The sequence below is a fragment of the Schistocerca nitens genome, chromosome 3, assembly GCF_023898315.1.
Source record: "Schistocerca nitens isolate TAMUIC-IGC-003100 chromosome 3, iqSchNite1.1, whole genome shotgun sequence".
In the NCBI taxonomy this organism is placed as follows: domain Eukaryota; kingdom Metazoa; phylum Arthropoda; class Insecta; order Orthoptera; family Acrididae; genus Schistocerca; species Schistocerca nitens.
Genome location: NC_064616.1, coordinates 535097001 through 535112799, shown reverse-complemented (window position 1 = coordinate 535112799; position 15799 = coordinate 535097001). Strand labels below are relative to the sequence as shown.

At 44.1% G+C, this 15799-nt stretch overlaps 1 protein-coding gene across 1 annotated transcript in view; it reads left to right on the top strand.

Annotated features, from left to right (window-relative positions):
- The window catches only part of LOC126248452 (glycosyltransferase-like protein gnt14), a 154802-nt gene that overhangs the window by 76050 nt on the left and 62953 nt on the right, over positions 1-15799 (top strand). Inside the window, exon 3 of the mRNA XM_049949443.1 lies at positions 7199-7240. Within this exon, the coding sequence (XP_049805400.1) occupies positions 7199-7240 (42 nt within the window). The remainder of the gene's footprint in view (positions 1-7198; positions 7241-15799) is intronic.

Below are 15799 nucleotides of genomic sequence, written 5' to 3'. Positions count from 1 at the left end.
ATTTTTTTACTTCATACTAAAAACAAACGTTGTGATATGAGAAGAGATAATGACTTAAAAACTTCTCAGGAACTTTAGTTTTTCGTGTTTATTTTCTCACTTCATACTAAAACAAGGGCGTTAATATGAGAAGAGGAAATGAAATATACGCTTCCAAGACATAATATTTCCTTGTGTGCTACTACTGCATACATGAAAACCCTGCAGTTAATTTTTGCATGTTGGATAAATTTTAATACCACCTCACATTCCTTTCTGATAAGGTTCCTGTTTTCGTGGGATTCAAATAGAGTGGACATTTCATCACTGGTTGATATTCTGATGACTAATGACATGATACCCGTTGCAATTGCTCCATGGCACCTGTGAGTAGAGTCTCACGTTGGTTACTATAAGAACACGCAGGCAGTGATATCCGCTCACTGCTGTTAGAGCCAAGGTGATTTCCTTGAGTTTATGGCGAAGCGTCTGCTGCAGTGTCCACGCTCAGCCAGCATAAACAAAGCGCGGCGGCATTGGGCACTGCTAATCGCTGTACTTGTCGCGAGCCTCGACAGCAAGAGCGCACTGTCTCTGCTAACGATACTGTGGAGTTAATACATCTTACTTAACGTAATACGCAGGACGTGGGTTGGGTAAAAATTCAGTTTCATCGCATTAAAATACTTTACAGTCATATTTGATGCAATATTTATTGTTGGTTGTCTCTCTAATGTTAGTAGTATTGATTCAGATTGTGCGTGAACACGAAAACACACACACACATACGCACAAACAGTCATTGATTCCAGTGAGGGTGACAACTACTGTGTGTTGAACAACACATGCACCAGTCAATTCCTCAGTTGGCGTCGAGTGGATGAGATTTTTCAATTACCTTGCATTGCAAGAATTGTAAGGAGGAGACTGAAAGTAAATGGACTTTTATGCTAAAGAGCTGCGACAAAGCAAAGCTTGACCGATTATCAGAAAATTGTCCACATGGGTTTTGTGGACTATACTTTTAGTAACCAACCGACCAACGGCCATTACGTAAGATTTCTCGCAGGCGTAGGGGCATTGATTTCATTAAGTTGTCGACAGTGTAGCGTGATGGTTTACTTCCCACCATACGATTTCTATATTCGTCCAAAGGTCGCTTGCATTTGTAGGTCCACATGGCAATGACCTTGTTACTTCTACCCACATATTCTCTATCTGGCTGATGTTCGGCGAACGTGCAACAAACGGCAACAGCTTTATCCTCTCTTGGCCCTGAAACCAATCTCGCACTGCTCTGCTATGATGGATGGGGCTCTGCTCCTGTAAATAAACTGTTATCTCGTTAGTTCATATATTTATATTTAAATAACGTGTTTGTAATAAGCACATTGGATTATTATTTTCCACAGTGTTTAAGAGTTCAGACCCTGTCATAGATAAGTGATCTAGATTCAACAGTCCGATTAAGAATGTGGTTTACCCAGCCTATCATATGATGAGGGTCGTAGTCGAATATCCACATTAAGACTGACTGACTGAATCCGATTAGAACGATCTGGTATCGAAATGAAACTACAGAAATCGTATAATTTGAACGACTGTATTGCAACAATGCTGCGCACATAAATTCCTATGATGGAGTAACAGGTAGCAACTGTCTAAGATAAAGTGAGAAATATGTCTACTAGCAGCAATGTAACGTAATTATAACAATACACATCTATTTCAGTGGTTCGAAGATACACCATATCGGATTTGCTGATTACATAATGACAATAATAATAATCCAGTGTGACGGATAGGGGAAACCCTCCCCCATATGGGTGGTACCGAGGAAATCAAATACTTGGGGTGAACCAAATACTAACACAATCCTGAACGGCTACTCAATCCGTTGAACCCAAAATCCAGACACGTCTGAGTGAAAATCACCGCTACTCTGGTCACCGTCTATCAGCTCAATGAGCTCAGCTGAAAATATTTGGTTGCAAAGGCTTCAACACCCTATGGTCCTGTCCGGTCCTGGAATCACCCAGGCCAAACCAATGAGACACAAACAAACATGAACTATGCAAGCAAAGTCAACATTACCCCAGGTGGTACACAACCCGCCTGTCGACAGGCGGCAGTCGGATTTTCGGATTCTGGGGAGTCCAGGTTAGCACGGCAGAGAATATCGAAGATCTCTGGTAAATTTCCCTACTAGCAGAAAACATGCACTTGAAAACTAAACATCGATACATTGATCAAAACACGAAAACTAAATAATCTCACATAAGAAATCGACCGACAAAAAATTCTCACCCTTGCTCTTCAAGAACCACGACTAACTGACAATGAATCCTTGCATTACGGAAACCATTGAATCTTCAAGAGCAAAATACAACAAAAGGTAGCGAAAGGTGTACCAATCTTTGGCATTGACTTTGTCGAACACAGATCTATCATCAACTCTGTCAAAGAAATCACACCCATCAACAATGAAATGGTTCAAATGGCTCTGAGCACTATGGGACTTAACAGTGGAGGTCATCAGTCCCCTAGAACTTAAACCTAACTAACCTAAGGACATCACACACATCCATGCCCGAAGCAGGATTCGAACTGAGGCGCCTAGAACCGCTCGGCCACCGCGGCCTGCCCATCAACAACCGACTTATGACTGTGCCCATTAAGAGACCCAGTAAAAAATATAAACTCATCAATGCACATGTCCCCACCAACATCGAAAATAAGAAAAACACTGAAAATGTCGAAAAAATTCTGGAACACACTCAAAATACTATGAGCAAAGTTCACCAAGATGACGTGAAAATGCTAATGGGAGACTTCAACTCTCTATTTGGGACAGAAAAAACCTGTAGAAAAATCATTGGTACAAATTCAACACACCGAAACGTTTAGACCAACGGCACCTGTCTGACTGACATTTGCCAACAATTGAACCTCAAAAGGATGTCTTCCCACGTTAGGAAAAAACCAGTTCTGAGGTAACATGCTTGGCTACCAGGTGCAAGCTGCTTTCGTTCGCCTTTCGAGACTCGCTGAAAGCCAGATTTTTAATTCTTTTGTAGCAGAGCTACAAGCAGGCAGATACAAACTCAATAAGGGAATCGTAAGACAACGCTCGAGCAAAATTGGTCTTGCTACTTTCAGGAACCCTTACAAGGGGAGGCCACCAATTGTGAAATTCAGATTCGATTCATATTGCGCATAATAAAAGCTCATAGCCAGAGGTGTAATCGACAGTTAAAAGAAACCGTTCAGGTGAAATACTCTCTACAATTTGTAACTTTCTACAGCGTCGTGGCGCAGCGGTAAGCGCTCGGGTTCGTAATCCGAAGGTCGCTGGATCGAATCTCGCACCATGCAAATTTTTTTTTAGTATTTGTTTATTGTAATATATATATATATATACTCGACAACGGCTGAGAAGTGCATCTTGGTGCTTTGCCACATTACACCTCTGGCCATGAGCTTTTATTGTGCGCAGTATGAATCGAATCTAAATTTCACAATTGGCGGCCTCACCTTGTTAGTGTCAGAACGAAAACCTTACGGTACTGCCAAATTCATAATGCCACTTTTGTTTTCTACCTACATATTTTTTCTTGTTGCGAATACATAATTTTATCTATGAAATGACACATTTTCGAAATACTTGCGAATGATACACGAAATGAAGTAAATACAGATCTTTTCGATGTCAAAAGTCGGTAATATCCTACTAATTCGCGTTAAAATAGGATCAATCGTCTTATAGACACTTAATGTTTTATTAAGATAGACTGCCGTCGTGTTGTTACTGTAGTAAGCTGAATTTAATTTGTATTAGTACAGTGAATATTTTAATTAAATTTTCCATTAGTTTACTAAACGCATCAGTAACCGCCAAAGAGAAATTAATCAGGAGCACAATTTTCTTTCACGATATCTAAAACAATCTGACAATGCTAATGTTGTTTACAAATTCTACGCCCGTAGAAACCCACTAGTTCTAACGATGTCATTAAACCAGTGTAGTTTTAAGAGTATTTTCGTCTAGAAGTGAATTGCCTTGACGGTTGATCGATCAAGAGCGGAAAAGGTAAATTTTTACGAATATATGACGAGAGGGACATGTGCTTGAGAGAGGACTTCCATATCAATACAAATGCCTGAGAGACGACTTTACTATCAATCTCCTGGACAGTTTTGTTTCTCAAATCAACAGAGTGCGTCATCATGCAGTAGCACAGGTGATGTAGTTTTGTTGCTCGATTTCCTTACACTACCACCAAAAGGTGTCTTAGTTGTTGGCAACAAATTCCAGCTGTGTTGCACACACCCCGTGGGGCAGAATTCGTAGCCCAAAACACACTTTTGGAGCTATCAGATGTAAAATATTATGTTCACACTACTCTTTGCTCGAGTTTACGTCTTTTGGTGGGGCTCAGCCTTTCATTTCTTCTTAGGAAGTTAACGATAAAGGCATCATAACACGTCACCAACAACAGTACTGCATACGAATGCTCAATGAGCGACCTGATGACGTTCAATAATAGTCACTCCATGATTTTTGTTGTTTCGAATTAGAGCATGCAGTACTCCTACGCCAGACTTCTGAACTTTTCCTGTTGATTGCAAATGTCGCATGATGGTGAAATGGTAACCTATCACCTGTATCAGTAGTCGAGACTTCCTTAATGTGGAAAATCATTCATGCCAGAACGATCTTTGTTGAAACAAGAATATCTTTTTCTGGCGTATTTTTCCCAAAAGCACTCGCTCCACACACAGTTCAAATCTTTCTAGTTGCCTCCTCTGCATTCACCCCTCTGTTATACCAAAAGTAAACGTTGTGTTGCAGATGTTACACCTTCTTCCACTTGCGACTCAATTTTACAATGCTTAACCGTAGTTCATGATTTTCAAGTATGCAAGATGATAACTAGAACTTCAAATTCGAAAATGACAAAACATATACTGACAGCGTCGCGTCGCGTTCACATGGGCGGCGCCGGATTTCAGGCGGCGGGTTGCGTCTGGCCGGTGGCCGGTAGCCGCTGCAGCGCGAGGAAACGCTCGAGCGGAAGCTGTTATGATCGCGACGCAGCCACGAGCTGTCCTGCGGAATTGTTTCTGGAATACTTGTTATTGCTGGTGGGTAGAATGTCAAGCGAATTATCTTCGATGTTCAATCAGACTCATAACTTTATACGAGGACCGAAATGTAGTAATATATATATATATATATATATATATATATATATATATATATATATATATATATATATATATATATATATATATATAGGTGGACGCGAACAGGCGACTATCAGTTCACAATGCGCGACTATTACCGCTAGACCACGGGCTCACACACTGCGAGCACACATCGGAAGTAGATAACACTTCCTCCTAACACTTCCGCATCTTACGGTGTTGCCAGATTGTGCAGATGGCCGGACTTACAGTTGTCAGGGGCGGCCAGTTTTATTGGCCACCTTAAGTGAACGACTCGGACTTGGTCTCTGTGGCGGCCGGCCGGCGGCCAGTTTTTATGTCTAAGACTGTACATTGGCCCCACATAATGCCACCCCAAAACATCAGGGAACCTCCACCTTGCTGCACTCGCTGGACAGTTTGTCTAAGGCGTTCAGCCCAACCGACTTGCCTCCAAACACGTCTCCGACGATTGTCTGGTTGAAGGCATATGCGACACTCATCGGTGAGCAGAACGTGATGCCAATCCTGAGCGGTCCATTCGGCATGTTGTTGGGCCCCTCTCTACCGTGCTGCATGGTGTTGTGGTAGCAAAGATGGACCTCGCCATGGACGTCGGGAGTGAAGTTGCACTTCATGCAGCCTATTGCGCACTGTTTGAGTTGTAACACGACCTCCTCTGGCTGCACGAAAAGCATTATTCTACATGGTGGCGTTTCTGTCGGGGTTCCTCCGAGCCATAATTCGTAGATAGCTGTCATCCACTGCAGTAGTAGCCCTTGGGAGGCCTGAGCGAGGCGTGTCACCTGTATCTCCTCCATGTCCGAACAACATCGCTTTGGTTCACTTCGAGACGCCTGGACACTTCCCTTGTTGAGAGGCCTTCCTGGCACAGAGTGACAATCCGGACGCGATCGAACCGTGGTATTGTCCGTCTAGGCATGGTTGATCTACAGACAACACGAGCCGTGTACTACCTCCATGGTTAAATGACTGGAACTGATCGGCTGTCGGACCCCCTCCGTCTAATAGGTACTGCTCATTCACGGTTATAGCTTTCGTCGGTTTTAGTTAAATCTCTGAACAGTCAATGGGACGGTGTCTTTGATACAATATCCACAATCAACGTCTATCTTCAGGAGCTCTGGGAACCGGGGTGAGGTAAAACTTGTTCTGATGTGCGTACTTGTTTGGATACCTGATTTTCTAGGCATTACTACGTGCACAATGTACGCTCGGAACTGCAAAGAGCGATGTGACGCGATCTATGGGCATACTAGTGACGTTGTGCACCACATCTATGCAAACTTTGATCGGAGTTTCACTTTAGTTTCCATTTTGCAATCTATTGGACCTTTCTTTGCGAATAGCCCTCGTATATCCTTTCTAGATTTCCAAAAAAAGACAGGAATCGGCAACGTGATGCGATTATAGCGATAATCGTCACCAAAGGAAACCGTTTTATCAAGGAGACTAGGGGATTGTGTATTGGTAAACAGTATACTATTATTTGTTAGACGAGCTGATTAGAGCTGTGGTCAAAGGTCAAATCTATCGTCAATCACGACGTTTGTGACAGGTATACTCTTCCAGAACCTGAGCTCCTTTATTTCCTTCGCAAACTGCTCCACAACTTGCCGACGTTTGAATTAATTATGGCCCTGACATAAGGCAACTGTTGATGCTGGAATTTAATATAAAGAAACTAACAGAAAATGTGCGGTTTCCCATTCTTCCTCGCTGTCGATTTTAACAGAAAACAGGAAAGTTGTTTATTTATGGCTTATCGGCTCGTTGAAGTTTTCAACAGTAATTTTGTGTAATCTCAATTTTATTTCAGCAGACAAATGATTAAAAAGTTTTGTTATGGTCCATTTCGTTCACCTTTTTCTGAGTGCTACGTAATGTAACATCTTGTTCGCTCTCTTTAAGATTTCTGTAGACTTGTTCGCCCTCTTTAAGATTTCTGTAGACGCAGCTTTCACTTCAAACTATTATTTTTCATTTTCAGATTCCTCGGTATCTTCTGATGACGACGTTGTTCCAGTCAGTGGTAAGTACCATTTAGCTTCGTGCGCTATTAGTTCAGCATATGTCCTACCGTAAGAAAAACATTTATTCAAGGAGGAAAAAAAAAATACATGGAGAAATAGTACACAGTGGAATGCCCAGGTGCAACAGTAAGACGGTTCTCAAAACGAAATAGAAAGAGTCCATAAGTTCGTCGTTTGATAGTCGTGTTGAACATACTATGACTCTGCAGGCCAAAAATTAACGAGTTGGAATGTTAGGTGCAACTGTTATGTAGATGTCGGAACAAAATAGAAATAAGCCGTGACTTCGACTGAATAAATTACTGTGATAGTAAATAAAGTTCATGAGATTGACTCAAACCGTACACCAAGGACGTTGCTTTTATTGCCGGACAATCAGAGTAAGCAATACATGTGCCCTTGTTCTTTTTACGTGCTAATATTCCCCTGGCCGAGAGGGCTGTAACGTTAGGCGACGATAGAACAGTTACTCAGGTACACTAGCTACGTGTTAATATCTTTCTTCGCGATTAAATCCTTCCACCTTTATGAATAACACAGCATCAATGGATACTAAGTGGGAGCCAGACTACTCCTAGGAATAAACGCGGCCTTCACATTTCTCTTGTTGGTGGCGGTGCATTACATAGGTCATTTCCACGTATTGTCCTCAGAATGTTGCTTCATTTTAGGCAATAAAAACTTATCTCCAACGGATTTAGGCGATGTGTCTTAGACTTATTTACAAAGGACAACTGTTAGGTGAAATACCCCATACCTCAGAAGCTGGATTCATTAATTTACAAAGAGTCTCGTACATTTATTATGTCTGAGACTAGGACGTCCACTTACACGTGTGGATTGTAAGTTCTTTATACCTGCTTAAGCAATAGTCAGAGTCAACGGCATCCTGATCGAAATATGACTGTTTCATGAACTGGTAATAGAGTTTACCCAAGACGTGATACAGTGTTCTATTTCATTTGCTTCGTATCTTAGGCAACGTACTTAGTTTTACAGAGTCTGTGTTGGATTGTAAATTTGTTTTATACAACTATTTGTTTCGCCCAAAATATTTATAAAATATTATCTTCTGACATCCGTATCATGTAACTAAATAATTTTCAAAATTTTGGAAATTGTAGAAGATGACTTTTGAACGTTTTTCACCAAGGAACCCATTAGATAGTGAGAAATGGAGTAACCGCAGCATGTAGAGGTATTTTACCGCGTTTCTCTTTGATAGCTACATCTCCATCTATCGATGCCATGTTACTCATACAGTTGGAGGGATTTAATCGCAAAGAAATATGTAAACACACAGCTAGTGTGCCGGAGTAACTGTTCTGAGGTCTGCTTACTGTGCTTTAGACGCAATCTGTACGGACATACTTACAGATCGTCTTCAACTGGTTTGATAACAACCCGTCGTCATGCAAAGTAAGTAACTCATCTGCTGATAGGCAGTTGAACAGCTGAAGTAGAAACGTTTTAAGAGCCAAATCCAACATTTGTCAGGAGAATGAAAGAAATAACGCATCTCTGTATACACTACTGGAAATTGAAATAAGAACACCGTGAATTCATTGTCCCAGGAAGGGGAAACTTTATTGACACATTCCTGGGGTCAGATACATCACATGATCACACTGACAGAACCACAGGCTCATAGACACAGGCAACAGAGCATGCACAATGTCGGCACTAGTACAGTGTATATCCACCTTTCGCAGCAATGCAGGCTGCTATTCTCCCATGATGACGATCGTAGAGATGCTGGATGTAGTCCTGTGGAACGGCTTGCCATGCCATTTCCACCTGGCGCCTCAGTTGGACCAGCGTTCGTGCTGGACGTGCAGACCGCGTGAGACGACGCTTCATCCAGTCCCAAACATGCTCAATGGGGGACAGATCCGGAGATCTTGCTGGCCAGGGTAGTTGACTTACACCTTCTAGAGCACGTTGGGTGGCACGGGATACATGCGGACGTGCATTGTCCTGTTGGAACAGCAAGTTCCCTTGCCGGTCTAGGAATGGTAGAACGATGGGTTCGATGACGGTTTGGATGTACCGTGCACTATTCAGTGCCCCCTCGACGATCACCAGTGGTGTACGGCCAGTGTAGGAGATCGCTCCCCACATCATGATGCCGGGTGTTGGCCCTGTGTGCCTTGGTCGTATGCAGTCCTGATTGTGGCGCTCACCTGCACGGCGCCAAACACGCATACGACCATCATTGGCACCAAGGCAGAAGCGACTCTCATCGCTGAAGACGACACGTCTCCATTCGTCCCTCTATTCACGCCTGTCGCGACACCACTGGAGGCGGGCTGCATGATGTTGGGGCGTGAGCGGAAGACGGCCTAACGGTGTGCGGGACCGTAGCCCAGCTTCATGGAGACGGTTGCGAATGGTCCTCGCCGATACCCCAGGGGCAACAGTGTCCCTAATTTGCTGGGAAGTGGCGGTGCGGTCCCCTACGGCACTGCGTAGGATCCTACGGTCTTGGCGTGCATCCGTGCGTCGCTGCGGTCCGGTCCCAGGTCGACGGGCACGTGCACCTTCCGCCGACCACTGGCGACAACATCGATGTACTGTGGAGACCTCACGCCCCAAGTGTTGAGCAATTCGGCGGTACGTCCACCCGGCCTCCCGCATGCCCACTATACGCCCTCGCTCAAAGTCCGTCAACTGCACATACGGTTCACGTCCACGCTGTCGCGGCATGCTACCAGTGTTAAAGACTGCGATGGAGCTCCGTATGCCACGGCAAACTGGCTGACACTGACGGCGGCGGTGCACGAATGCTGCGGAGCTAGCGCCATTCGACGGCCAACACCGCGGTTCCTGGTGTGTCCGCTGTGCCGTGCGTGTGATCATTGCTTGTACAGCCCTCTGTCCGGAGCAAGTATGGTGGGTCTGACACACCGGTGTCAATGTGTTCTTTTTTCCATTTCCAGGAGTGTATAACTGACTTGTATCCAGAAATGAAGGTATTCTTCTGCTGCCACAGAATTATGTTGTTCGTCATAGCACCACTGACTGGTTCAAAGAGGCAATAAGAAAGTTTTTACAAGTTGAAGCTTGCAAAGGAGAAAACAGCAACTAGTCAGTTTTAATAATGCTGTTTGTTTATAGGCCGTTGCTGTTTTAGAACCGACAGGTTCGTCTTAAGATGGCTGTTCACACATATATTACATTAGTTGTTGAAAGTTTTTTCAACTAATGCAAACAACGATAAATGTAATATAAATGTGAACAGCTGTCGGAAAACGAACATGTCAGCTCGAAACCGTTAATGAAGCTGTTTACATAGATGAACAGTTTTATCAACAGTGGCTGGTTGCTTCTTTCTTCTTTGTGAGAATCAGCTTGGCATTTCGTACATGGGCACTGTCGCAAAAATGTCAGTTTTTGACAAAATAGCAGGAAGAAAGTTTTTGTTCATAGTCTTATTAATACTAACAAGGGGAGGCCGCCAATTGTGAAATTCAGATTCGATTCATACTGCGCATAATAAAAGCTCATGCCCGGAGGTGTAACGTGGCAAAGCACCAAGATGCACTTCTCAGCCGATGTCGAGAAAATCGACAGTTAGAAGAAACCGTTGCGGTGAAATACTCTCTACAATTAATAATGTTCTACAGCGTCGTGGCGCAGCGGTAAGCGCTCGGGTTCGTAATCCGTAGGTCGCCGGATCGAATCTCGCGTTATGCAACATTTTTTTTATTATTAGTTATATATATAAACTATTAATGAATTGCTTATGCATGTTGATGAAGGCGGATTGCTCTCCAATTGTACCGCCTCCATTTTTCCGTTTGTTTAACAGGGTGTACCAAAGCTCTCACGTCCGCACTGATTTTCGACGATGTTATAAGTTGCGCTAGGGACCGCATCTACCTTCTTTCGAAGTTAGCAGGCAACTACGCTGTTATGCGGCGGCTCGTTTCGGCCCATTCAACATCTGTCCTTAAAGTGTAACGAGCGAGTAACGGAGTTTATGTTTCATACCTGCCACAGCAACTTTGTCTTCGTGGGGTTTCTATTCTAATTCGAACGTTTGACTTACACTCTACGTATTCGTTTCGGAATATCGTTTCTACGTCTTCCGTTAACTATACGTGGTTAACATTATGAAGACAATTAATAACATTTGTGAAATATAACTTTGTTTGCGGAAAACATAATGATGTTCGAAGTCGCCAGTTTTTCCACGACAAACAACTTTCAACAACTTATTATATGTATAATTGTTGCAACTGATCGCCGGGAATTATATATATAACACACACACACACACACACACACACATTTGAGTTACAAAAAACAAATACTAAAAAAAAAAAAAAAACATGGGGGCGAGATTCGATCCGCCGACCTTCGGATTACGAACCCGAGCGCTTACCGCAGCGCCACGACGCAGTAGAAAATTATTAATTGTAGAGAGTATTTCACCGCAACGGTTTCTTTTAACTGTCGATTTTCTCTACAACGGCTGAGAAGTGCATCTTGGTGCTTTGCCACATTACACCTCTGGCCATGAACTTTTATTATGCGCGGTATGAATCGAATCTGAATTTCACAATTGGCGGCCTCCCCTTGTAAGACACTACGTTTTATTTGGGATAAGAAAAGCACTGAAATACAGCATTAGTTTTTGTACTTGTGGAACACCAGAGGGAAGCACAGCTTGGCACACAGACCGTGCGCCATCTTACCAATGCATGTTTAAATTACTTTCTTCATGGTTTGGCTCCTGGATCAAGTGTAAGGATAAGCAACAGAGTACTGAGAACACAAGAGCCAGGAATCGCGTTTTGCGGAAAACGTGGCACTGAGAACATTTTTCATCTCCACTCTTCCTGTGTGTGTGTGTGTGTGTGTGTGTGTGTGTGTGTGTGTGTGTGTGTGTCTGGAGAAGCTCACGAGAATGACAGTGCAGCCCCTTCACCTGCACGAGGAAAGATACCCGAACATGCGACTTCCTAGCAAACTAGTGCTCCCTGCCGCCGTTGGATAAGCAGCTGCAGCAGCAAGGCGTATACCCCTGGCTTACTTATTTGTTACGTAGTTTAATTCTTAATTTCTTTGCGTGTTTTTGGGTACTTGCATTGTTTAGTTCACAAATTTTGGGCGTATTATAGTATTTGAGAGTTGTAGCATCGCGCTTTAGTGTTTACTTCGTAGATTCTTACTTGCGTGAGAGTTTCGTATAGGAGGTGTAATTTCGAGTTTTAGTTACTGTGATGGTAAATTCAGGCAGATTGTAGCGCAGTCGTTAGGCATTTGCACAGGTTAGTTAATACATTCTTTGCGTGTTTCCCTTGCGTTATCTAGGCACGGACTCGTGTTTCAGTAACTGTTGTTCAACATCGATTAGAATGGACAGGGACTGTGATTGCTGTGTTCGGATGAGGGTTGAGTTGGCATCCCTTCACTCACAGCTGCAAGCGGCGCTGACTTCGGTCGCGCAGCTTGAGGCTGTTGCCAATGGGCACCACTGTGGGGAGCCGGACTTGGGTATCACGGGGATATCAACCTCGTCCCGTCTGTCCCCAGATCGGTCTTCCGCTGTGGTTGCCCCGGTTGCTGCCCGCAGTGGGGCTGAGCCCTCGCCTGTGGTTGATTGGGAGGTCGTTTCAAGGCGTGGCAGGCAGCGAAAGACGTCCCCGGAGGCTGATCAGAAAGCCTCCCCGGTGTGTCTGACAAACAGGTTTCAGGTACTGTCTGTGGCTGAGCCAGATGCAGCTGCCTGCCCTGTTTCAGAGGATGATTCTCAGTCTTCAAGGTCCGGGCAATCACAGAGGGTGGGCTTATTGGTAGTTGGGAGCTCCAATGTTAGGCGCGTAATGGGGCCCCTTAGGGATATGGCGGCTAAGGAGGGGAAGAAATCCAGTGTGCACTCCGTGTGCATTCCGGGTGGAGTCATTCCTGATGTGGAAAGGGTCCTTCCGGATGCCATGAAGAGCACAGGGTGCAGCCAGCTGCAGGTGGTGGTACATGTCGGCAGAAATGACGTGTGTCGCTTTGGATCTGAGGAAATTCTCTCTGGATTCCAGCGGCTATCTGATTTGGTGAAGGCTGCCGGTCTTGCTTACGAGATGAAGGCAGGGCTCACCATCTGCAGCATCGTTGACAGAACCGACTGCGGACTTTTGGTGCAGAGCCGGGTGGAGGGTCTGAATCAGAGGCTCAGACTGTTTTGCGACCATGATGGCTGCAGATTCCTTGACTTGCGCAATAGGGTGGTGGGGTTTCGGGTTCCGCTGAATAGGTCAGGAGTTCACTACACTCAGCTGGCGGCTACACGGGTAGCGGAGGCTGTGTGGCGTGGACTGGGCGGTTTTTTAGGTTAGAAGGCCACGGGAAAGTACGGGGTGGGCTGCAATCTCAAAGGGTGCATGGCAAATACAGGACGTGCTTGGATCAAGGAACAGTTGGAATTGTAGTTGTAAATTGTTGTAGTTGTGCTGGGAAAGTCCCCGAGCTTCAAGTGCTAATAGAAAGCACAGAAGCTGAAATCGTTATAGGTACAGAAAGCTGGCTAAAGCCTGAAATAAGTTCTGCAGAAATTTTTACGAAGTCTCAGACGGTGTTCAGGAAAGATAGATTAGGCAGAATTGGTGGTGGAGTGTTTTTGTCTGTCAGTAGTGGTTTATCTTGTAGTGAAGTCGAAGTAGATACTCCGTGCGAATTGGTATGGGTGGAGGTTATAGTTAACAGCCGAACTAAGTTAATAATTGGCTCCTTCTACCGACCCCCAGATTCCGATGATATAGTTGCGGAACAGTTGAGAGAAAATTTGAGTCTCGTAACAAATAAATACCCCACTCATACGGTTATAGTTGGTGGGGACTTCAACCTTCCCTCGATATGTTGGCAAAAATACTTGTTCAAAACCGGTGGTAGGCAGAAAACATCTTCCGAGATTGTCCTAAATGCTTTCTCCGAAAATTATTTCGAGCAGTTAGTCCACGAACCCACGCGAATTGTAAATGGTTGCGAAAACACACTTGACCTCTTAGCCACAAACAATCAAGAGCTGATAGAGAGCATCATGACTGATACAGGGATTAGTGATCACAAGGTCGTTGTAGCTAGGCTCAATACAGTTTCTTCCAAATCCACTAGGAACAAACGCAAAATAATTTTATTTAAAAAAGCGGATAAAGTGTCACTAGAAGCCTTCCTAAGAGACAATCTCCAATCCTTCCGAACTGACTATGCAAATGTAGACGAGATGTGGCTCAAATTCAAAGATATAGTAGCAACAGCAATTGAGAGATTCATACCTCATAAATTGGTAAGAGATGGAACTGATCCCCCGTGGAACACAAAACAGGTCCGAACTCTGTTGCAGGGGCAACGGAAAAATCATGCGAAGTTCAGAAGAACGCGAAATCCCGAAGATTGGCTAAAATTTACAGACGCGCGAAATTTGGCACGGACTTCAATGCGAGATGCCTTTAATAGGTTCCACAACGAAACATTGTCTCGTAATTTGGTAGAAAATCCGAAGAAATTCTGGTCATATGTAAGGTACACAAGCGGCAAGACGCAGTCAATACCTTCGCTGCGCAGTGCCGATGGTACTGTTACCGACGACTGTGCCGCTAAAGCGGAGTTATTGAACGCAGTTTTCCGAAATTCCTTCACCAGGGAAGATGAATGGAATATTCCAGAATTTGAAACACGAACAGCTGCTAGCATGAGTTTCTTAGAAGTAGATACCTTAGGGGTTGCGAAGCAACTCAGATCGCTTGATACGGGCAAGTCTTCAGGTCCAGATTGTATACCGATTAGGTTCCTTTAAGATTACGCTGATACAATAGCTCCCTACTTAGCAATCATATACAACCGCTCGCTCACCGATAGATCTGTACCTACAGATTGGAAAATTGCGCAGGTCGCACCAGTGTTTAAGAAGGGTAGTAGGAGTAATCCATCTAACTACAGACCTATATCATTGACGTCGGTCTGCAGTAGGGTTTTGGAGCATATACTGTATCAAACATTATGAATCACCTCGAAGGGAACGATCTATTGATACGTAATCAGCATGGTTTCAGAAAACATCGTTCTTGTGCAACACAGCTAGCTCTTTATTCGCACGAAGTAATGGCCGCTATCGACAGGGGATCTCGAGTTGATTCCGTATTTCTAGATTTCCGGAAAGCTTTTGACACCGTTCCTCACAAGCGACTTCTAATCAAGCTGCGGGCCTATGGGGTATCGTCTCAGTTGTGCGACTCCATTCGTGATTTCCTGTCAGGAAGGTCGCAGTTCGTAGTAAAACTGAAGTGATATCAGGTGTTCCACAGGGAATCGTCCTGGGACCTCTGCTGTTCCTGATCTATATAAATGACCTGGGTGACAATCTGAGCAGTTCTCTTAGGTTGTTCGCAGATGATGCTGTAATTTACCGTCTAGTAAGGTCATCCGAAGACCAGTATCAGTTGCAAAGCGATTTAGAAAAGATTGCTGTATGGTGTGGCAGGTGACAGTTGACGCTAAATAACGAAAAGTGTGAGGTGATCCACATGAGTTCCAAAAGAAATCCGTTGGAATTCGATTAC